Source organism: Pimephales promelas, chromosome 2 (assembly GCF_988280905.1).
Source record: "Pimephales promelas chromosome 2, fPimPro1.hap1.1, whole genome shotgun sequence".
Lineage (NCBI taxonomy): Eukaryota > Metazoa > Chordata > Actinopteri > Cypriniformes > Leuciscidae > Pimephales > Pimephales promelas.
Window position 1 is genome coordinate 249,135 of NC_142770.1, and position 23,813 is coordinate 272,947.

The 23,813-nt window shown below is 42.1% G+C and overlaps 4 protein-coding genes across 5 annotated transcripts; all 4 read right to left on the reverse strand.

The window, feature by feature from the left end:
• Nucleotides 1–278: 278 nt before the first annotated feature.
• Nucleotides 279–4,997, reverse strand: necap2 (NECAP endocytosis associated 2). The gene is made up of 8 exons (XM_039682537.2): nt 4,838–4,997; nt 3,617–3,717; nt 3,437–3,541; nt 3,271–3,352; nt 3,089–3,197; nt 2,646–2,790; nt 2,483–2,570; nt 279–1,108 (listed from the first exon to the last, which is right to left on the reverse strand). The coding sequence occupies exons 1-8, from the start codon at nt 4,936–4,938 to the stop codon at nt 1,069–1,071; spliced, it is 771 nt and encodes a 256-aa protein (XP_039538471.1). The 5' UTR covers nt 4,939–4,997; the 3' UTR covers nt 279–1,068.
• A 398-nt stretch (nt 4,998–5,395) lies between these two features.
• tmem240b (transmembrane protein 240b) lies at nt 5,396–9,129 on the reverse strand. 2 transcript variants are annotated; one of them, XM_039682544.2, is made up of 4 exons: nt 8,425–9,129; nt 8,146–8,252; nt 6,072–6,265; nt 5,396–5,878 (listed from the first exon to the last, which is right to left on the reverse strand). In XM_039682544.2, the coding sequence occupies exons 1-4, from the start codon at nt 8,464–8,466 to the stop codon at nt 5,706–5,708; spliced, it is 516 nt and encodes a 171-aa protein (XP_039538478.1). In that variant the 5' UTR covers nt 8,467–9,129; the 3' UTR covers nt 5,396–5,705. The 2 variants fall into 2 exon arrangements, with proteins under 2 accessions (XP_039538478.1, XP_039538479.1); XM_039682545.2 differs by having other exon boundaries at nt 8,338–8,448.
• Nucleotides 9,130–10,165: 1,036 nt separating this feature from the next.
• On the reverse strand, nt 10,166–16,564 carry ssu72 (SSU72 homolog, RNA polymerase II CTD phosphatase). The gene is made up of 5 exons (XM_039682540.2): nt 16,368–16,564; nt 15,380–15,523; nt 13,287–13,426; nt 13,099–13,217; nt 10,166–10,677 (listed from the first exon to the last, which is right to left on the reverse strand). Exons 1-5 carry the CDS (start codon nt 16,445–16,447, stop codon nt 10,576–10,578), a joined length of 585 nt encoding a protein of 194 aa, XP_039538474.1. The 5' UTR covers nt 16,448–16,564; the 3' UTR covers nt 10,166–10,575.
• A 1,002-nt stretch (nt 16,565–17,566) lies between these two features.
• fndc10 (fibronectin type III domain containing 10) lies at nt 17,567–20,154 on the reverse strand. The gene is made up of 2 exons (XM_039682538.2): nt 20,011–20,154; nt 17,567–19,827 (listed from the first exon to the last, which is right to left on the reverse strand). Exon 2 carries the CDS (start codon nt 19,734–19,736, stop codon nt 18,966–18,968), a length of 771 nt encoding a protein of 256 aa, XP_039538472.2. The 5' UTR covers nt 19,737–19,827; nt 20,011–20,154; the 3' UTR covers nt 17,567–18,965.
• Nucleotides 20,155–23,813: the final 3,659 nt, after the last annotated feature.

The window sequence follows — 23,813 nt, forward strand, 5'->3', positions numbered from 1 at the left end:
TAATTCAAATCCATTCAGATTCATTAATATTTATAAGAGTAGTCAACTTATGTACAAACTCACCTGGCGAATCAACAGCTCTCATTCACACACCTGAAACTACAACAAAACCATAACTATGGAAACCATCACACTCATGTTGAATTAGCACATATCATACAGATAATTTGATAATTAATTATAACTAATAATCCTTACTTGAGGGCGTCACTTATTCTGAATTATTAAGTTCAAGGAATCAGCACATTCAGTATTACCGCAAAAAATATGACACTGTATATCAGGAAACGGTTTATTCATATATAAACCATCATTTGTACATTCTACATGTGTTTCATAAAGGCACTTGAAGGAAAGATTCAGACTTTTATAATTACTGACAATATCAAGAATAAAACTGTAGTCACCAGGAAATAAAGCGAATAAAGTCTGGGGTTAGTTTAAAATGTATAAGATGAAAAATCATCTGCTTATAAACACATAAAATAAGCTCTTCAAATCCTGATCCGAGTGAAAATAGCAGTTTGAGTCAGACAGATCACATGACGCACAGAAAACACATGAGGAAGTAAAAGAAAGAAAATCTCACCGACATGGAAAGCTTTAAAGCTGAAGTGTGTCGTTCGTTTGGATCTTCAAATACTAACAGACTAATGGCGAGTCACTATCAGGAAGTCACAACTTCATGAACTTCCTGTAAACACTTTGACTCTCTTTAGTTGTCCTGTAAACTTCTGGCTCAGCCAATGATGCGAGTTTATGGGCGGGGCCACCTGATTAACGACCAATGGCTGATGGGGGCGAGTAATCAGGAAACCTGTCCGAAAACAGTTATTATGACACACTTCAGCTTTAACATCAAGCCGAGACAGAGGAAAACGAGACATGATACTGACGACTCGTCACATTAAACGAAGCCGCGTGTGAATAACTAACGAGAAACGTTTCAAACTCGACAGCGGCTGGAATGCAGCGAATATCAGCGACCGCAGGCCGATTGCATAGAAATATCCGTGGAAAAACAGCGTCCATGTGTCGTCACATTCTCACGATCCCTTTCCAAAGACGCTAGAACTGCACCCATTCCGACCGCGTGTCCTGCGTGGACCTGTCGAACACACATCGATTATCAAAACATCAGAGAGTGAGACACTGCAGACAGACAGACAGACAGATAGACAGACAGACAGACGGATAGACAGATAAATAGACAGACAGATAGACAGACAGACAGACAGATAGATAGATAGACAGACAGATAGACAGACAGACAGACACATAGACAGACAGACAGTTAGACAGACAGACAGACAGACAGATAGATAGACAGACAGATTATATAGACAGACAGATATATAGACAGACAGACAGACAGTTAGATAGACAGACAGACAGATAGATAGATAGACAGACAGATATATAGACAAGACACATAGACAGACAGACAGTTAGATAGACAGACAGATAGAAAGACAGATAGACAGACACATAGACAGACAGACAGTTAGATAGACAGACAGACAGTTAGATAGACCGACAGACACATAGACAGACAGACAGTTAGATAGACAGACAGACAGACAGTTAGATAGACAGACAGATATATAGACAGACAGACAGATATATAGACAGACAGATATATAGACAGACAGTTAGATAGACAGACAGACAGACAGTTAGATAGACAGACAGACAGATATATAGACAGACAGACAGACAGACAGATATATAGATAGACAGACAGACAGATAGATAGATAGATAGACAGACAGTTAGACAGACAGACAGTTAGATAGACAGACAGACAAACAGTTAGATAGACAGACAGACAGACAGATATATAGACAGACAGACAGATATATAGACAGACAGACACATAGACAGACAGACAGTTAGATAGACAGACAGACAGATATATAGACAGGCAGACAGACAGACAGACAGATATATAGACAGACAGATATATAGATAGACAGACAGACAGATAGATAGATAGATAGATAGATAGATAGACAGACAGTTAGATAGACAGACAGACAGGCAGACAGATATATAGATAGACAGACAGACAGACAGACAGACAGATAGACAGACAGGCAGACAGACAGACAGACAGGCAGACAGACAGATATATAGATAGACAGACAGACAGACAGATATATAGACAGACAGATAGACAGACAGACAGACAGATATATAGACAGACAGACAGATATATAGACAGACAGACAGATATATAGACAGACAGACAGACAGATATATAGACAGACAGACAGACAGATATATAGATAGACAGACAGACAGATATATAGATAGACAGACAGACAGATATATAGACAGACAGACAGACAGATATATAGATAGACAGACAGACAGATATATAGATAGACAGACAGATATATAGACAGACAGATAGACAGACAGACAGACAGACAGATAGACAGATATATAGACAGACAGACAGACAGACAGTCACACTGACCCAGGTCCTGCCGCAGTGAAATCCCCCCACAGGTCTTGAGAGGGCGGGGCCACGGCATGGGCGGAGTCTCCAATGTCCAACAGTGTCGCTAAAAGGGGAGGAGCCTCATATTAGCCAAACCCAACGAGGACTGTTATAAGTACACCGGATCTGAGCGTCTCACCTGTGCGGGGGGGAGCGACAGGTATCGACTGCTGAACTGCGAGTGGAGGAACGAGAGTGCTGGCCTTCACACCGGGAGGAGGAGGAAGCAGACCACCCGCCGCTCGAGACTTCACCGGCCCACTCGACTCCTTCTTCTTTATGTTCTGAGAGATAGACAGAAGTCAACACCTGTCTATCTATCTGTCTGTCTATCTATCTGCCTATCTATCTGTCTGTCTGTCTGATTTAGCAACTGACGAGTGAGTCATTGAATCGTTCATTAGATTCGTTCGTTTATCACTGATTCATTTAAAAATCAATATGTTGTTAGAAAACTCATAATAGTTGTACTGTGTGTTTGGTTAACCAGCTACATCCATTTTTTGCCCCATTTCTTGAATTTCGGTGCCATTTTTGGTGCGTGACGCAGGATTACGCCAGGATCTCGACGGCTTCGCTCACCCCGATGTTGATCTTGATGGTCTGACCCTCTTTGAAGCCCAAGTCCAGCTTCGGCACCGAATCCTGCGTGGCTTCCTGTCGGGCAAACTCACTTTCCTGTTTCACCCACCTGTGAGAGACGGGTCATGACATCAGAGACGGCTCGTGACATCAGAGGTCAAAGGTCAGGCTGAACAACTCACTTGAAATGATCCTGGAGCGCCACGTTGAAATCGAAGGAATCCCCGCGGTCGGCGAAACCGAGGCCGATGAATGCGTGACGCCCTGAGAGTCACAAAACACACTCGTTCATCATCACAGGGAGAATGAACATCATATACACACACTTATGCACGTTCACACACACACCGTTTCCATCCTCGATCCTGACGACGAAGTATCGGCTGGAGTCGGTGACGGCCTCGACTGCGCTGCCCGGATACTGATCCACCGGAGCCTGAGCGAACAGCTCACCTGATCACATGACACACACCTGTGTGAGTAAGAGTGAGTGAGTGAGTGTGAGTGTGTGTGTGTGTGTGTGTTCACCTGTGTTTTTGTCCTCTAGTTTGATGTAGACGGCTGTTCCTTTAGCTGTGATCTTCATTCGTCCGCTCCACGCCGGCTCGTCCAGCTTCCAGTCCGCCGCCCTGAAACATCATCACACGCTCTGTGGAATGCTCCATTCTGATTGGTCAATCGCACCGCATGTTATTCCCAGATAACAGCAGAACACAGAAACTCAGGCGCTTTTTCTTCATGGAAGTTTTAAAACTCAGTCTTTATTAACGGTTTCGTGGACTCGCTGTCGTTTCACACAAACGCGACATCTCTCGATATCTCTGATCTCCATAATTATTAATGTGTTGAAATGCTATGAATGACCGTATCTCTCAAATCTCGCCGCTGAAATGGCTCTCTCCACGCAAACTTTGCGTTTAAGGAGATAATATTTCAACACAGATCAGTATTTCCTGTCTAGTTATTCACTGATGTGACAAGTAATCGCGTGATGACCAGGATAATGTACATCCAGCCGGTTATTATCTCAGAATAAACCCTCACACACACACACACACCTGTAGGGGTTTATTCTGAGATAACAAATGGCTGGATGTACATTATCACTCACTTATAAAATATTAAACGCCACCAAATCAAAATAAATGCTGCAGTGTTTGTTCTAAATGATTTATTAGTGTGTTAAATTGATCTTCCTGGTTATTTAATATTCTATATCAATATCATTTTAATAATCTCGCATCAGAATCAGTTCCTCTTGCAGCCTCTCTTCTCTCATGACGAGGGCGGGGCAACCTGTCACTCACATGACATCAGCCAATAGTAAACCACAACAATCCAATCAAATCCCCACGGACACAATCAAGCCCCGCCCACATGTGTTCCTGTTCCAGAGAAGTTTTCGAGCACAGCTTCTCTTTCGTGACGTCCATAACCATATAATAATCCAGCTGACCACAAACATGGCGTTTATTCTCCTATTATATCAGTGTTTGATACAGTAGTGTGACGAAACATCACGTTTCCCTCATTAATATTCAAGTTTCTGTTGTTGACAGCAGTTGTTCTGACGCATTATTGATCTGATCATGTGATCGCCGGATAACAAACACCAACTCATCACACACCGGATTAATAATGCGTGTGTTTGTTGAGGTAGGAACTCGAAGTGAGACCAGTGTCACATGATCAGTGATTAACTCGTGATTAAACTAGTTAAAGTAACGTTAGTGCCGCGGACTGTCTCACCGGTATCCGCGGTTGGAGCTTCTGGGCGGGATTCGGTAAACATGAACCTCTGGCTTCACACACACCACCGACTCATACAGTGCGCTAGTGTCCGCCATCATCACTGCAACACCACCGACACATCACTGCACTTCCGCTTCCGCCCGCAGGCGAAACAGAATAAAAGCCCCCCACTCAACAACATCCGGTTCACGCTGTGCTATTATGACTCATATTTCATGTGAGGTGACAGTTTAATGACCGCTGAATATAAACACATTATTATTAGAAAGGTTATATAGTACATGTACATCACAGAGACGTCTATTTGATGTGTGTGTGTTTACATCTGGAAGACGTTGCTTGTGTACGAGAGTGTGTGTGTGTGTTTATTGCTAAACAATCTATGGTATGTTACAGTCAAACATCTCGATTTAAAACTTGATGAAATATGAAAAGATTTAATTTAAAACTTTTAGACTTTAAGTTGTTAGGTTTAATGTTGATTTTGGGTGATCGTTAAACATAAAAAAAAAAAATACGTAAAAATACGAGAGCATCAAGACTCCAAACACACAGTAATATTTCATGAAGAACGTCTTGATTTGTCCTCCATCAGTTTAATGTCACACACACACTGAATACAGCAGCAGATTGACTCTCTGGCCGTCAGACGCCAGCTAAACATCAGAGATTACCCAGCATGCCTTGTTTCTAAAACAGACACTGTTACCCGGTACACAAAGATTGGTCTAAAAAATGCAAACCCCCCTCAGGTGACGGGAAGACCCCTACAAAACTAACACACACAACCCCTGTGAAACACACACAGCAAGCAGAAACACTGAGAACATGAGGATAAGTGTGTGTCTGTGTGTGTGTGTGTGTGTCAGAGTCTGCGGGGGCTCGGGTGGCCGTTGTGGTAAAGCTTCTGCTTGACGTGAACCACGTTATTCCCAGAGTCCTCCGGCGTGCGGCGCGTCTGCAAGCGTCTGCGCAGCTCCCTCAGGTTACACACACGACACACCCAACGCCACGAGTGCCACAGCTCACCGTCTGCACCTGAAACACACACACACACCTGCGGTCAGTCTCTCGGCAGAGCACACACACACACACACACACACACACACACACAATAACGCATCCCTGAAGTGTCAGCAGAGATTGTGTCATCCTCATCGACACGACAGTGATAACAACAAACTCGTCTCCATTTCGGCGTGACTCCGATCTGCAACACACACACACTCACCGCAGGCTCTGCTGGTCCTCCAGAAGCGCAGTGCGCAGTGAAGCGCCCCGTCGAGCCACAGCAGGATCCAGCTGATGCAGAAGCCCATCAGGAGCCCGAGCACCAGATCCAGCTCCTGCTTGCTGACGCTGCTGCCGGCCGAGGAGCCGAGGGAGACCGAGGCCTCGTACGGGATCACGTGCTCCACAAGATGTCTGCGCGAGGACGAGGAGGACATCCCAATAAACACACACTAAAAAACCCTTCAAACCTGCCAAACGGGTGTTTCTGCATTGAAGAACCATTTTAGGTTAAGATTCTTAATCATTAGGTTATTTCACTGGAAAACTTTTACTGTCAAGTTACTTCTACCTGTAAATTATAAGATGACGAATGTTTCCATCTAACAATATGTTACAGTAGAATTGTATGAAATGTCCTATTAGACAGCTTTTCAGTAGGTCTTTTACCGTTAAAACAGCGATCATTTTCTGCAGTGTACAGTACGAGGATTGAACGTTTTTAGAACATTATCAAAGACCAGATAACTTTGCACAAATGTTCTATTAACGTTACTGGAAAAACGTTTGTTCATAACTTTGAGAGAACGTTTCTTGTTTTCTGGGTTGTTAATAAAACGCTTGTTTGTAAAACTTCAACAATTAGCATCTTGCCTAGCCTAGAAACAACCCCATAACCATCATGACTAGCGCAAAGGCGTCACTTTCCCTTAATTAGGGTGCGATTACACGACAACAATGTACTAAAAATGGAAAAAGTTTTTCCTTAGCGTCTTTCTCGTACAGACAAAAACACGGATCTGCGAAACGACTAAAAATCGCTGTATTCTGCTGTCAGGCCAGTAGATGGCGATGTCACACTGTAAAGAAACACACGCGCCTATAAACTTAACACGTTATAAACATCCCAGACAGCAAACTGACATTGAATCAACGTGGAAACGACGTCTCTCATGACATTGAAACAACGTTGATTTTGCTCATCGAATTAACGTTGAACCAACGTCAGATGCGGCATTCTTCAAAGCTAAATGAAAATCGAAAATTGGTTTGCTTTCATAACGTTGAAATAACGCGTTGATTTCAAGTTGATTTTCCGTTAGTTTTGAAAGAATGACGCGCCTGACGTTGGTTCAACGTTAATTCGATGAGCAAAACAATGTCAGATCAACGTTGTTTCGATGTCATATTTCCACGTTGATTCAATGTCAGTCTGCTATCTGGGTTCTCATACAGACAAAAACACGGATCTGTGAAACGACTAAAATCGCTGTATTCTGCTGTCAGGCCAGTAGATGGCGATGTCACACTGTAAAGAAACACTAGCGCCTATAAACTTAACACGTTATAAACATGTGAATGAGGTCACCGTTTCCATAAATTCGTGTTTTTATAGTTTACACAGAAACGTTAACGTTTTCGTTTTCAAAAACTCGCACTTTCAACCCTGTTTTTAAAAGTTTGCGTTTTCAGGACCCCAAACCGTGGTTCTCGTGTAAATGAACGACCAAAATGGCGTAAAAAAACAATTACGTTTGTTCGTTGAAAATTGTGTCGTTTAAACGCCCCTTAAATGAAAGTAACATCTGTGTTGTTACAGAAAACTGATCCAAGCATGAAAGTGCGCTCATATTAGCAATAATCCAGTGAAAACTGCTCAATCATAAAAGTTTATTTGTAAGCAGCTTCCGCGCGGCTACATCAGAATTATCGTAACTAGTTTTCTTGTTAAAAACACCCTCTCAAAACTTTAATGCGATACGCTTGTGTTCACGACTTCAGAAGTGGGAAGTAGGAAATTTCCTATAGCAGGTGAAGGGAGCATAAATCACGTGACCAGACAACAGAGAAATCTGCGTGGGAAACTTTTCCCGCGAAACTCCCGAACGTTCGGATTCCCATTGGAATGAATGGAATTTCCCCGGGAAATTCCGCTGAGCGACTGTAAATGTGACGCGGCTCAAAATAATTTGTAAATCTGAAATGTAATATTTAAATAATAAGCTGTATTTGCCCTCATTTGTATCTAGTTATGGGCGTCTCTAGTAAGTGAATAAAACTAAAGTGTTTCTTACCTGCCGCAGGTACAGTGACACACGCGCTCGGGTCCGCGCATGCGCGGCAGGATGAAGTTGTGAAATCGGTCCAGCAGCGCGTTCATGTCGGACATACACACGATGGCCTGGAAAACACCAAAACTACTGCCATTTCCCAGCGCTTAGCGTTTAACAATGCATTTCAACACGTTTCTCCACAGAAAACCATACAATTAGTAATAAAGTTGATCTGCAGTCACTGTGAGAGAGAGAGTTATGTAATATTCCTCAGCAGAATCTTCACACAGGTCTTCTTACCAGCACCAGAACCGCTCCAGTCACCATAAACATCATCTTCATCCACACACCGCAAACATCCTCTTCATCACAGTCCAAACATCGCGCACATCTTCATCACAGGACATAAACATCATCTTCATCGCACTCCGCAAACAACAACAACAACAACACAGATCGAGATATCATTGACCACCATCGTAGATCATTCCAGCAGCGAATCCTCCTCAGATTCACATCATCATCCTCTTCCTCTTCATCATCTTCCTCGCGTGTGTTCGCGACGCGTCATGAAGAGCATCAGATGTCTCACCTGCGGCGCGTCGGCGCGCGATCGACGCCTCGGGCAGGAGAACAGAGGATCGCGACGCGCTGATGTGATCTGTAAGTGATCTGGAGTTGGACTGTATCAGATCTCAGATCAGTCCATTAGCTTAATGAGGAACTCCTGCGTCACGCTCATCTGGAATATCAGAGCCTCGCGACGCCTAAGAGAAAACCGTGGTAATGCCATGTTTTACACCACATGGATATTACAGCTTTTTTAATGTATTACCGTGTTATTCTGGACATTGAAGGCGCGTTCACACCAGTAACGCACGATAAGGCTCGTCCCTGTGCCGTTTGCCACACACACATGTGGAAAATTAAACTCTGTTTTTAAAAGATGTTTTTGTGTCGCCACGATAGGGTGATGCGCAACATGAACTGAACCATTTATTAGGCAAAATAAATGAAATGGATGATAAAAAAAAGTCCACCCTGTTATATAGAAAATATGAAACAAGTTTCACTATGGTGGTCATTTATGGGCTGTGACAACTCGCGTACCTCTAAAACCAGTTAATAAAATATGAGAAAATATGAATTGTACTTTCTCACTAACACATTTTCATTTTCAGATGCCTAAAATATCATTATTTTTTTAAGTACTGTGTTATTGATCTTCCAGAAAACTTTATTTGTCAGTGAATTATTAGTACGTTTGTTTGTTTTTTGCTAGTTTTATGAAATTATTGTAAATAAATAAATAAATTACTTAACAGGATGGACAAACTGATGACAGAATGGGAAAAATAATAACAGAACGGAGTGATATGAAGAATGGATGTATTTCGAATGGATGTCCGATCGCCCACATAACCAGTTACATCCTTCCTTTAGTTTGAACTGGTTTTAGATATGAACAATATGTACAAGATTGCCAAATAACTTTAAATAGAAACATAAATAAGTTCAGTCAGATATGACAGGGTGGATCCTCTGATCTAGAATCAGCCACTATGAAACACAAGAGGACACACGTAACCTGATGGACGACTGCATGGCCTTTACACTGGGAGTTTTCATCCGGGCGGACGGCCATCAGATGTGGACGATTACACTGGTGAAGAGACACTCACTTTCCCTCCGGAGAAGTGATGTCAGCCTTGTGTGATGTCATATAATTTCTCTTAAAAGGAAAGTAGTCAAAAAGAAAAGGGTGGACCATAAAGTGAGGGACAAACTAAAATCCTTGAGTATAATGGCTAAAATAAAATGAAAAATTGAACACATCAGAGTGAATCTTTACTGATAAGAACAAGAAATCACCTATCTATTAAGTGTTGTTTTACCGTGGAAACGCTTGGGAACAGAGGAAAAATGGTGGATCAAAATACACATTTTTAAAAACTTCAACTTGCTTAGAACTGAAATGTTATTCATGGCTAAGACATGTTGAACACTGATATCGCAACATCTTTACTGGAGACACAAACTCTGAGATTCATCAACGCTTTATTCATTCATTCATTCATTTATAGCGCAATATTTACAAGAATAATTTCAGGCACTCTGGGCTGCTTCAGGTACGATTACACGATCATCCTTTCATTTACAAAATTAAAGAAAAAAAAAACAAACAAAATATATTCAATATAGGTATCAAATCCCATGTTTAAATAACGAGGAAAGAAATTCATGAGAAACTCAAAAAGTATATCACGTCCCGTCGGCCAGAGTTATTAAACGTTACATCCTCAAAATAAACATCTTTAAACATGATCCGATGCGGAGTCCGTCCCAGCGTAGGCACACAGTCCCGGCTGGCGCGCGTGTGTGCTGCTCTCGTTCAGGACTGAGGTGTGTGTTGGCGGTAAACAGACGAGCGAGGCCGATCTCCGCGAGCGTTCAGTAGAAGCAGACGGTGTGCAGGAACGGCCGGTGGCTCTTGTCCTCGAACTCCTGCAGCAGCTCGTCGATCTCGTTCTCCATGTCGTCTGTGTGCTGGATCTGACAGGAGACACGAGGTTATTCGACGTTAGCATACGAGCTAAACACACCAAACTTAGCATACGAGCTGAACGCATGTGTGTGATCTCGTTCTCCATGTCGTCGGTGTGCTCGATTTGACAGGAGACACGGGGTTATTCGACATTTGCATACGAGCTGAACGAATAAGTTGAAATCACTGTAACCCTAACTATATTAGTGTTCACACCAGCGGACGATAACTATAACGATAACTATATTAGTGTTCACCCCAGCGGACGATAACTATAACGATAACTATATTAGTGTTCACCCCAGCGGACGATAACTATAACGATAACTATATTAGTGTTCACACCAGCGGACGATAACTATAACGATAACTATATTAGTGTTCACACCAGCGGACGATAACTATAACGATAACTATATTAGTGTTCACCCCAGCGGACGATAACTATAACGATAACTATATTAGTGTTCACACCAGCGGACGATAACTATAACGATAACTATATTAGTGTTCACACCAGCGGACGATAACTATAACGATAACTATATTAGTGTCCACACCAGCGGACGATAACTATAACGATAACTATATTAGTGTTCACCCCAGCGGACGATAACTATAACGATAACTATATTAGTGTTCACACCAGCGGACGATAACTATAACGATAACTATATTAGTGTTCACACCAGCGGACGATAACTATAACGATAACTATATTAGTGTTCACACCAGCGGACGATAACTATAACGATAACTATATTAGTGTTCACCCCAGCGGACGATAACTATAACGATAACTATATTAGTGTTCACACCAGCGGACGATAACTATAACGATAACTATATTAGTGTTCACACCAGCGGACGATAACTATAACGATAACTATATTAGTGTTCACCCCAGCGGACGATAACTATAACGATAACTATATTAGTGTTCACACCAGCGGACGATAACTATAACGATAACTATATTAGCGTCCACACCAGCGGACGATAACTATAACGATAACTATATTAGTGTTCACACCAGCGGACGATAACTATAACGATAACTATATTAGTGTTCACCCCAGCGGACGATAACTATAACGATAACTATATTAGCGTTCACACCAGCGGACGATAACTATAACGATAACTATATTAGCGTTCACACCAGCGGACGATAACTATAACGATAACTATATTAGCGTTCACACCAGCTGACGATAACTATAACGATAACTATATTAGCGTTCACACCAGCGGACGATAACTATAACGATAACTATATTAGCGTCCACACCAGCGGACGATAACTATAACGATAACTATATTAGTGTTCACACCAGCGGACGATAACTATAGCGATAACTATATTAGTGTTCACACCAGCGGACGATAACTATAACGATAACTATATTAGTGTCCACACCAGCGGACGATAACTATAACGATAACTATATTAGTGTTCACCCCAGCGGACGATAACTATAACGATAACTATATTAGTGTTCACACCAGCGGACGATAACTATAACGATAACTATATTAGTGTTCACACCAGCGGACGATAACTATAACGATAACTATATTAGTGTTCACCCCAGCGGACGATAACTATAACGATAACTATATTAGTGTTCACACCAGCGGACGATAACTATAACGATAACTATATTAGTGTTCACACCAGCGGACGATAACTATAACGATAACTATATTAGTGTTCACCCCAGCGGACGATAACTATAACGATAACTATATTAGTGTTCACACCAGCGGACGATAACTATAACGATAACTATATTAGCGTCCACACCAGCGGACGATAACTATAACGATAACTATATTAGTGTTCACACCAGCGGACGATAACTATAACGATAACTATATTAGTGTTCACCCCAGCGGACGATAACTATAACGATAACTATATTAGCGTTCACACCAGCGGACGATAACTATAACGATAACTATATTAGCGTTCACACCAGCGGACGATAACTATAACGATAACTATATTAGCGTTCACACCAGCTGACGATAACTATAACGATAACTATATTAGTGTTCACACCAGCGGACGATAACTATAACGATAACTATATTAGCGTTCACACCAGCGGACGATAACTATAACGATAACTATATTAGTGTTCACACCAGCGGACGATAACTATAACGATAACTATATTAGCGTCCACACTGAGGGATATCACCGTTTATTATAAGCGCTGCAGTTTGCAGTCTGCCTCTCTAAACGCTCAAGCTCTTTAAAGCAGCATGGATTCTGATTGGCTGTCAATGTTTTTATTGTTCATCAGCTGAAAAAAAAAAATTGCAGCAATATTGCTCCTGTGCTGTTATGGTCACAGCGAGTTGTGAACTGTTATATTGAGGATGGTTGTGTGAGCTCAGGTCACGGCCTGGACTTTACTCACACACTGGCAGAGTTCACAGATGAGGAAGGCTCCCAGCGTGGCCTCCTCGTGGTTGTCCTGGATGTCCACGTTGATGACGTGCACCGGCTGGAAGGTCTCCTGCTCGCGCGAGTTCAGGTCTGAAAGAGACGAGGGGTTATTGTGCGGCTCGAGCCGGTGCGTAACTCAACAGCAGACGTGCTCCTCACCCTCCAGCACCTGGTCGTACACGCGCTCCTCACAGGTGATCACCAGGTCAAACTGGTCTTTGCAGCTCTGGAAGCGTTCGGGGCGCGACTTAATGCGCTTGTTGCGGTCTAACATGTGTAAGATGCCATTCTGTGTGTATCTGAGGAGGATCAGCGGTCAAGGAAGACAAAACAGAGACACCAAACACTCTCACATCAGATCAAACTGCTCACAAAGGGTTAAAACAGTGGAAACTTGCTCACTAGCGCCATCTGCTGGTCAACATGTGCAATCACTTCTGTGCCACAGTATAGTTACATTATTCTTAAATTCATTTCAAAATGGCAGGAATCACCGTAATTTTATTGTGTGAATAAAACAATGTGAGGGAGAGAATGTAGATCAGCATTCATAACTGGTGTTCAAACATAAATGATATCTGGAAAAGCAAATAATTCATGTAAACTCTCAAAAAAAAAAAAAAAAAAAAAAAAGGTTGTTCTTTGCACTGCTACTCTTCCTGAAGTCTTGGAAATCACTATTAAAGTAAACTGATTGTTATTCAGTTAGCTAGTTATTTTTTACCTCATTTCTTTTTAGTGCAAATCCAGTTTCAGGAAAATTCTTATTTCTGCAATACGGTTTATAAAAAAAAAAAAAAAAAAAAAGGAGCTTTTTCAGCCATTTTATCTCAGCATGTGTAAACACGTCTGCACTGCAAAGCAAGTGTGTAGTCCACACACACCATCTCTCGCTGTCCTGACTGAACTCTTCAGCACTCGTCTCGACGCTTCAGAGGAACGACAGCTAAAGCTTTCCCAACATGTTTGATAATACTTTATACAGCAGAGTTTATATTCTTCACATTCTCCCGCTCGACTTCATGTGAACCCTGTGGTTGTTTTAATCCGCTCTGCTTAAACATCACCGAGATCATCGAACAGCTTCCAGTGACGCGCCAGAGGAAGAAATCTGTGTGTGCGCTCATGTGAAGCGAATGAACAACAGCTCATCACGAATGATGAGTAGAGCGACAGTAATGACCCCAGAGGACGTGTACTGTACTACACGTGTCACGATGTCTGTCAATGAACTGGGATGCATTTTCGTGTGTGCAATTAAAATTATTAATAGGTGGATTTAAAGGTACAGTTCACCCAAATATCATCATCCATGTCCTTCTGTGGAACATTAAAGTACGGTATTCTGAAGAACGTCAATGGGGTCCAATATTGTGTGGTCCCCAACATTCCTCAAACTCTCCTTTAGTGTTCTCCAGAAGAAAGTAAAGCAACACCCTTAAAGGGTTAATTCACCCAAACATGTCAGTTCTGTCAATCACCCGTGTCGTTTCAAACCTGTATCAGGGACACAAATTAAAGATTACCCTGCGGCGCGTGTGCAAAAAAACACTTTGTTTACAAAATATAACTCAAACACACGTTCACGCAACATCTGCTGGTGTCGACAACACAAGGCTCATGATGCTCTCGTGAACGAGCGGCAGATTCATATTTAGTAAAAACAAACAAAAAAGGTGGTATATTATGTTTTTGTTGTTTTTTTTCTCAAAGAAAGCATCCGCGTCTCTTCATTAAACTGGGGTTAAATCCCCGAGTCACATGGTAGACTGAACGCCATGAGTGATTAATGACAGAACTGACATGTGTGGGTGAATTAACCCTTTAAGGCTGTTGCTTTACTCGCGTCGCCACACACTTTCTAATGGAGAACACTAAAGGAGATACCCATTGGCGTTCTTCATAATACCGTATTAATGTTCCACAGATGGACAGACGCAGAGCTTTGGAGCGAGTGAGTGATGAAATATCTGTAACGTCCCTTCAAGAGTCACGGGTTCGGTTCCCAGAGAACCAGGAACTGATAAAGGCACGTCACTGGATCAGTGTGAGGATTATATTTCACATGGAGTTAAAGCAGGACTGAGGTTATTGCGCTTTAACCCATGCATTATATTGGAGTTGCTAAGATAAAGGGCCGTTCAGTAACCATAACTATACAGGCGTCCACAGTGGACTCTTTTAACCCAGTGTTGCGAGCGGGGTCAGTGTGGATCTTCTCTGTCAGGTGTGTGTGTGTGTGCTAGGGATACAGTTCCTTGTCTTTACGGACCAGGTCGTTGTACATCTGCTCATAAGTGGTTTTGAAGTCATAAATGTTGGGTTTGTCCGGAGCGGGTCCCGGGAGTTTCACGTGGGTTCCTGTGCCGAAGGAACGCACGTCGAACCCTCGCTTGCTGTAGGAATAACAAAGAGACAGTGAGAAACCACAGGAGAGCAGAACAGCAAACACACACACACACACGAGAACACCTGTTCAACCGGAGGAGACTTACCTCACCTGGATAAACCTAGCGTCAACTAGCCTAGATTGTGTCGCTAACTAGTCTTTGGTCTAACTTGAATAGGAAATCTATCTTTAAGTAACTGAATTAATAAAATTATGACCAGTCTTAAATTTAGACGACTAGTTGTTTTTTTACTATTCTTAAGCCATGTACAACCAGCCACTGAATATAGCACTACTCACCTGAGATTTCCCATTTTCTAAAATGAGATTATCTAACTTTATCTGGCTAATAAAAAGCTGGCAAGGATTTAGGACATGTACTGTGGTATTATTATTTAAAATACCACAAATTACCATGTTCTATAAATGTGGAAATGGATCAGTCGTACCGTGGTATTACCAACTGATGTACCACTAGGGTACTGCGTTTAAGTGAGGGAACCATTACTAGTACAAATATAAAAATAAAAGTCTTTTATAATTTAGTTGGTCTAACTACTATTTACAGAACGTTCTTTTTTTAATTGTACTCTTTTAGACGATCTTCATCTGCTTCCGTGTTGCTCGACGCGTTTCTTTTGTAAAAAAAAAAAAAAAAAAAAAACTGGCGTAAATGTGAAAAATGTTTATGTATGATCCTCGCGAGCCCCCTCGGTTCGTTTCTCGCGATCTGACTGGCCCGGTTCGATTCCGATCCGCTTTTAGACCGTGTGAAAATACAAAACGACGAAATAATGAAGAAACCGGCTCAAGTTCGGCTGGGTTCGGCTGTTTTTTTTCCTCGTTGTTACCTCAGGATGTTGTGCGCTTCCATGCTGCGGTTCTGGTTGCTGGAGCACACGACCGCGACACGCAACGGGTGGGCCGGCATCGCGATCTAAAGCCCGGTGAGAATATAACGGGTTTGAGGGGAACGCTCCGGAACGAGAGCTCGGTTCGACAGCTCTGCTCGGGTCCACTGAGGGGAAGAAAATGGCGGCGGAGCTGCGCAGCTGTCAGGCATGCGTCACAATAGAGGGAGGGGAAGTGGGTGGGGCCTCACAGAGACAGAGCGCTTGTAGGCCACGCCCTATAAAACAATCCGTGTGAAGCTGCGTCCTCGTCATTTATGACTTATAACAAAAAACAAAACAATATCTAAAAGCTGCTATGTGACAAGGTGTCCAGCAAACATGCTAAACAACCCAGAACTAAGTTTATATAAGCTGTAGACCCCCAGAAAAGAGCGTTATAAGGACACAATCACACAAAGTGGAAAAACTCCCATGTCACTTCATTATAATGGGGTTATATCACATGGATTTCTGAGCCTTGAAAGCATGTGAACGGACAGAATTTAATATTTTTTTTGATTATTTGACGAATACAGCTAGACAGAGCGCAACGTGTCTGAGAGAGAACTAAATCGACGACAAGATTGCTTACAGACTAGATAAAACTTACATTTGGATACTTACCAGTGATTAACTGTTTACTGAACACGTAGTGCATTTTTAGTGCATCCTCACTGTTAGGATCCAGCTGTCTCCACTTTTGTGTCCTTAAAAACTCGTTATCGACAGCTTATGAAAACTTATTTCTTTTCTCTTTTTAGCTTGTTTGTGTACACCTTGTCATATCAACTTTTAGACATAATTTTGTTTTTTTGTTATAAGTCAAAAATGACAAGGAAGCAGTTTCGCAATGCAAAGTCCATGGAGACGGTTGGGTTGTTTCCCGGTGGGCGTGGCTTTAGATTATGACGCGTCGCTCTCTCTCCATCAAAATACGAAAACGCTCCTTTCATGTCTTTTTTCCCCCAAAACAAAAAAAGGTATTTTTTTTTATTAAATACTTGAAGAAATGAAAGAAAAAAACACTAACAACAATTATCGTCATTGGCATAACATTTAACAGCCAGTGTTCTTACGTTTTTAGAGAACTTAATAGAATCAAAACAAATTTTCATTTCAAGTGTAAATCTTTAAAAAGGAGGATTGCGTTTAGAACATTTACATTTGTGAAAGTGACATTTAGCTAATAAGTTTTATATAAAAAAAAATCACTTTTCTTTTCTAAAAGTTATGATTCACATAACATTTGATAAAATCAGACGTCACACCAGAATCTCACTGTGAGAGACCTGTTCCAAAATTAACATAGTTTATAGACTAACCTAACCCATTTTTCACAACTTCCTTTTGCTAGTGGATAATGACCGTGTAATTTGTATATATCAGTTTGTTTATTCTGAGAAATTAAAAAAAAAAATGTTTATTAAATTCACCCATCATTTATTGACACAAAAGTTTTGTATTACAGAGAGAAAGCACAGTATTGAAACGACTGTTCAGCCAGTCAGGGTCCTTGTTTCGTGAACATTACAAACTCACATCACTAACTCAGAATTAAAGAGTTGTGTAAATTTAAGGCATACTGTAAATTATTGGGAACATTAGAGTACAAAACTACAGCTTTTCTTCCACTACAGTCAATCACTGAAAATTCATAATTACCGCACACAAAGCCATCATATGCAGTTACCCACTTATTGAGTTGCATTTCTAAAACAAATATAGACAGCTATCAGTCTAAATATCAGTGAGTGCACAGTTTTTTGGTAAACGCGATTATTAAACGAGACTATAGATGAAAACACACATAAACACAGGAAAAAAAAGCTTGTCGTATAGTGTGGCTATGTTCGGAAACAGCATTATTTCTACTTTTGCTGAAGTGTACTGTACCCCACAATGCACTGCGTTTGACTTCACCTCACAATTTGAGTAGTGAACATTACAATTTCTTTCTCAACTCATTATTTGATTGAACTGGCAAAATTTTAAATTACACTAAAACATGCAAAATAAGGTTTGGTGAAGGTTACGTACATGTTGAAGTACAACGTTCTATGCTTTGTTTTTTCAAAGCTCTTGGAACATCATTATGATGTTGTTTTACTCGATGAACATTCTCATCACGTTGAGAGAAAACATCCTTAGAATGACATTTTTTAACATTGCTGTGATATTTTTGATATTTGCTTAATATTAACGAATTTTACAAGTAAACGTTATTATAGTAACATTATCGTAACCCTTTAAATAACATTCTAACACATTAGAAACGTTGCAGATCACTGTTCCCACAACCTTATTTGAGACCTTATAAATTTGTTAGCTGGGTGGACGGTGTACTGTTGCGTACTATTTAAGAATAAACGTACACAGTTAGCGGTGTATACCGCGCATTACTCAGTCAATAGTAGGTAAGTCCTCCATTCCGAACACAGCCTGTGTGTAAGTAGAGCTCTGTGGAACTGCGTCTCTTTCTACATGAATTCTGCATTTCGTTTCCGATCCTGAGCTGTAAGGTGTGTGTTTGCGCGATGACGATAACGATGTTTCTCTTCACAGGTGTGTGTGCAGGTGCGATCTGTGCGAGTGCTGCGCCGTGAGCGTGTGCTGCGCCGTCGGGTTCATGATGTTTTCGGTGATGTACGCCACCAGCAGGCAAATGATGACCAGCATCACGCAGATGGCTCCGCCCACTGTTGTCATGGCGATAACGATGTCCTGCATCCCACTGGGCTCGAGGCTGAACTCCACGCAGGCTTCGGCCCGGTCGAAGGCGTAGGGCCGCACGCAGAGGCGGTACGGCACGTTAGCGTGCAGCTCGGTGAGTAAATAATCGCGGCAGCTGCTGCCTAAATGCACGCCGGCGCATTCGAACTGCGTGTAGCTGCCGTTCCACCAGCAACTGAGCCGGAAGCCGCCCGCAGGCCCGTGAGTGGGGCTAGCCTGAGCCGTCCACTGAACGAACACACTTCCGTTGGACAGGATATTCGCCGTTAGCTGCCGGTCAGGTGAGCTCACCTGTCGACAGGTAGCGCCGGTGCACCGGAAGTCCGGTCGCGTATACCGGAAACACAAACGCCCCGGGTCACCTTCCTCAAGAGTGCGGTATGCACACAGCGGCCCGACTTCACCCAAAGCACGCCACCATCTTACAGTAGTGCTGTTGTCCTGTAGCTTTGGTATCCGCTTGGAGTCTTTATTAGTGTCATTATTACTGTATTGGGCATCACGGATGCTGCTGGTCCGGTTCGGTAAAGCTCTGCTTAGAAGCAGCAGAACCGGAAAGGAGTAGCGGAGGAACACTGATCCCCGATGGCCTGCCATTTCTTAATTATTTAGCTTATTTGTTCACAATCGATGGACAAATGCGGAGAATACCGGAGACGTGCGGTCGCCATCACATCGGTGCGCGCGCCTGAAAAAAAAAAAAACACAGAATTAACCGCCACACACCGACTCGTGCGTCGCTATAAAAACAAACAAAACACTAACGGCTGAATCTCTGAATACAAGACAAACAAAACAACATCGATTAACATTATTATTAAGAAGACCGATAAGGATTTGTTGTAAATAAAGATGGAGATTTAAAGATTACCTCAGAGAAAACCTTCCGCTGCAGCCGCCGGACGAGAGCGCGCATGTGTCTGTACGCGCGCTCGCGCGGATAATCACTGTGGTAATTAGCATACTTCCTCTTTCGTTCATTCTCACTTTACCTGTCAGAAACCAGACGATTTCCGATTATATTTATCGAAAATACAATCAATAATACACTGAGATATCATATATTCAGTATTACATACATCTATGTTTGCTGTCTTTTCCCTCTGTTTTTGTTGGGTTTTTTTTCTTTTCTCCCCTTTGTAGGCCCCTTTATACTTCTGTCATTGGTCTGTCTTGTTAATAATAAAAAATCATCAACATTTAAAAAATACTTATAATTTTAGAAATATGCTCTATATTAATATAATTTATAAAACGTGTTAGGAAATATTTTCTACTGAAAAATCAATGTAAGAATGTTTAATGAATCTGCTCTAATGTTGTTGTTTTTTACATGAAGGGTTATTTCAGGTTTTTAAAGCAAATAAACAACTGATGGTTTGATTTGTTGTGTGTTCCATGAATTTTGCATTTCATTGTTTTACTGAAAATACGTGAAAATATGATAGTCTTCAACAGGTGGGCCATCACGTGTTCATAAAAATAAAATAAACCCACACGTGTCTGGTTGTGAATAAATATCAGAAAGATTCTGTACTTCTGTGTGAGAAAACCTCACGAGCACAGTTTGAGTATGTGTATTTGACGCCATCTAGTGTTCATCAGCAGTAATACTTGTCAAAATGTTGAATCGTCACCATACATTAAGAGCATAATTTAAAATATGGAAGCTTGTTTTCGCCATGGAATGATTTTTAAAAAATAATTGCAAAAAATGTATTTTTTTCTTCACAATTGCGAGTTATTAAGCCAGAATTGCGTGATATAAATCGCATTTTAATAGAAAAACAGTACGAATTGTGAGATAAAAGGTCGCAATTATCTTCTAAACTGTTTTATTCCGTGGCAGAAACAAGCATTCGTGGTAAAAGGAGAAGTTCTCGAGGTTAATAAGCCTGCGTGAGAATGACGTGCGCGCCGTGAAATTTTCACCGTCATCATCATCATCATAAAGAGATGATTCGGTCCAAACACACACACACACACACACACACACACACACACACACACACACACACACACACACACACACACACACACACACACACACACACACACACACACACACACACACACACACACACACACACACACACACACACACACACACACACTGACCAGGAGGATTGAGTCAGCGCTTCTTCTAATGATGGGAACGTGCAGAATCAGACACAGAGTTTAATAAAACCCCTGAGAATAAGTGCCCGATGATCTTCATCAGCAGAAATTAATAAGACTTTTACTCATTAGGGTTGGTTTTGTTAGACACAAACATGGGGGACATGATGTGAAACACACAGGGGGGCATGTTGTCACACCGGAACTTCCATTAAAACATTAGTTCTAAATGTTTGAAACGTCCATTTATTAAGTTTTTTATTGGTTATGTGAACTTTAAGGAAATTTCATTTATAATTCTTCATGGGAATTTTACTTTAGGCTATAACAAATATTAAACGAACATTCAACTAAAACATTTCAGTGGAAAAACTCCATTAATAATGTTTTTGTAGCCTACTAATGGAAAAAACCTGTAACACTCTACAATAATGTTCATAAGTTAACATGAACTAAGAATGAACAATACCTCTACAGCATTCATCTTAGTATTAAATTCAACATTTACTAATACATTATTAAAAGCAAAGGCTGTGTTATCATTAATGGACTGTGAACTAACATGAACAAAAACTAATAACTCAAAAATCTACTCTGTTTTTTCTGAATTAACGAGTTAATCTCAGAATTAGAGATAAGCTTTCATGGAAAAAAGTTTTTTTTAACTCAAGTGAATGCAATACTCCACAGTACGGCTCATTGTTAGTTCATTGCTAATGTTAACTAGCCCTTATTGTAAAGCGTTAAATCTATTAACGTTAGAGAACGTTTGGTAGCATTGAAAGAACGATGCCAGAACTGTCAGCGGTAAGACGCATTAAAGACTAAAACAACTATAAAATACAAATCAACCATAAACCAATAAAAATGTAAAGACATCAAATGAATCAATAAGGTCAATAAAAGTGAACGCTCGCTCCTCCAGTTTTCACTGATCGTTGAACACTTAACATCATTACACTGAGTTTATCGTCACTCAGGCATTTAATAATTGATTAAAGATTAAAATCCCAGCGGACTCAGTAGAGCGTGTGCGCGCGCTTATATACAGAGCTGGTGTGAGCGCGCGTGATGGGACACACACACACAGAGAGAGATAGAGAGAGAGACAGACAGACAGACAGAGACACACAGACTGAGAGTGAGACAGACCGAGAGTGAGACAGACTGAGAGTGAGACAGACTGAGAGTGAGACAGACTGAGAGTGAGACAGACTGAGGGTGAGACAGACTGAGAGTGAGACAGACTGAGAGTGAGACAGACTGAGGGTGAGACAGACTGAGGGTGAGACAGACTGAGAGTGAGACAGACTGAGAGTGAGACAGACTGAGAGTGAGACAGACTGAGGGTGAGACAGACTGAGGGTGAGACAGACTGAGAGTGAGACAGACTGAGAGTGAGACAGACCGAGAGTGAGACAGACCGAGAGTGAGACAGACTGAGAGTGAGACAGACCGAGGGTGAGACAGACTGAGAGTGAGACAGACCGAGAGTGAGACAGACCGAGAGTGAGACAGACCGAGGGTGAGACAGACTGAGAGTGAGACAGACCGAGGGTGAGACAGACTGAGAGTGAGACAGACTGAGAGTGAGACAGACTGAGGGTGAGACAGACTGAGAGTGAGACAGACCGAGAGTGAGACAGACCGAGAGTGAGACAGACCGAGGGTGAGACAGACTGAGAGTGAGACAGACTGAGAGTGAGACAGACCGAGAGTGAGACAGACTGAGGGTGAGACAGACCAAGGGTGAGACAGACTGAGGGTGAGACCGAGAGTGAGACAGACTGTGAGACAGACCGAGGGTGAGACAGACAGTAAGACAGACCGAGGGTGAGACAGACAGTAAGACAGACCGAGAGTGAGACAGACAGTGAGACAGACAGTGAGACAGACCGAGAGTGAGACAGACTGAGGGTGAGACAGACTGAGGGTGAGACAGACCGAGAGTGAGACAGACAGTGAGACAGACTGAGGGTGAGTCAGACTGAGGGTGAGACAGACAGTGAGACAGACCGAGAGTGAGACAGACTGAGGGTGAGACAGACTGAGGGTGAGACAGACCGAGAGTGAGACAGACTGTGAGACAGACCGAGAGTGAGACAGACTGAGGGTGAGACAGACTGAGGGTGAGACAGACCGAGAGTGAGACAGACTGTGAGACAGTCCGAGAGTGAGACAGACCGAAGGTAAGACAGACCGAGAGTGAGACAGACAGTGAGACAGACAGTGAGACAGACCGAGAGTGAGACAGACTGAGGGTGAGACAGACTGAGGGTGAGACAGACCGAGAGTGAGACAGACAGTGAGACAGACTGAGGGTGAGTCAGACTGAGGGTGAGACAGACAGTGAGACAGACCGAGAGTGAGACAGACTGAGGGTGAGACAGACTGAGGGTGAGACAGACCGAGAGTGAGACAGACTGTGAGACAGACCGAGAGTGAGACAGACTGAGGGTGAGACAGACTGAGGGTGAGACAGACCGAGAGTGAGACAGACTGTGAGACAGACCGAGAGTGAGACAGACCGAAGGTAAGACAGACCGAGAGTGAGAC

Coding starts and splice junctions, on each gene's coding strand:
- ssu72 (XM_039682540.2), bottom strand. CDS start 16,447: ATGCCGGCCCACCCGTTGCGTGTCGCGGTCGTGTGCTCCAGCAACCAG. Junction 15,524..16,367: donor GAAGCGCACAACATCCTGAG/GTAACAACGAGG, acceptor TTATTCCTACAG/CAAGCGAGGGTTCGACGTGC. Junction 13,218..13,286: donor GTACGACCAGGTGCTGGAGG/GTGAGGAGCACG, acceptor CGTCTCTTTCAG/ACCTGAACTCGCGCGAGCAG.
- necap2 (XM_039682537.2), bottom strand. CDS start 4,938: ATGATGGCGGACACTAGCGCACTGTATGAGTCGGTGGTGTGTGTGAAG. Junction 3,353..3,436: donor CAGGATCGAGGATGGAAACG/GTGTGTGTGTGA, acceptor TGTGACTCTCAG/GGCGTCACGCATTCATCGGC. Junction 1,109..2,482: donor TTCACTGCGGCAGGACCTGG/GTCAGTGTGACT, acceptor TGTGTTCGACAG/GTCCACGCAGGACACGCGGT.
- tmem240b (XM_039682544.2), bottom strand. CDS start 8,466: ATGAAGATGATGTTTATGGTGACTGGAGCGGTTCTGGTGCTG. Junction 6,266..8,145: donor TGTCACTGTACCTGCGGCAG/GTAAGAAACACT, acceptor GTCCTCGCGCAG/ACATCTTGTGGAGCACGTGA. Junction 5,879..6,071: donor GAGGACCAGCAGAGCCTGCG/GTGAGTGTGTGT, acceptor TGTGTGTTTCAG/GTGCAGACGGTGAGCTGTGG.
- fndc10 (XM_039682538.2), bottom strand. CDS start 19,736: ATGGCAGGCCATCGGGGATCAGTGTTCCTCCGCTACTCCTTTCCGGTT.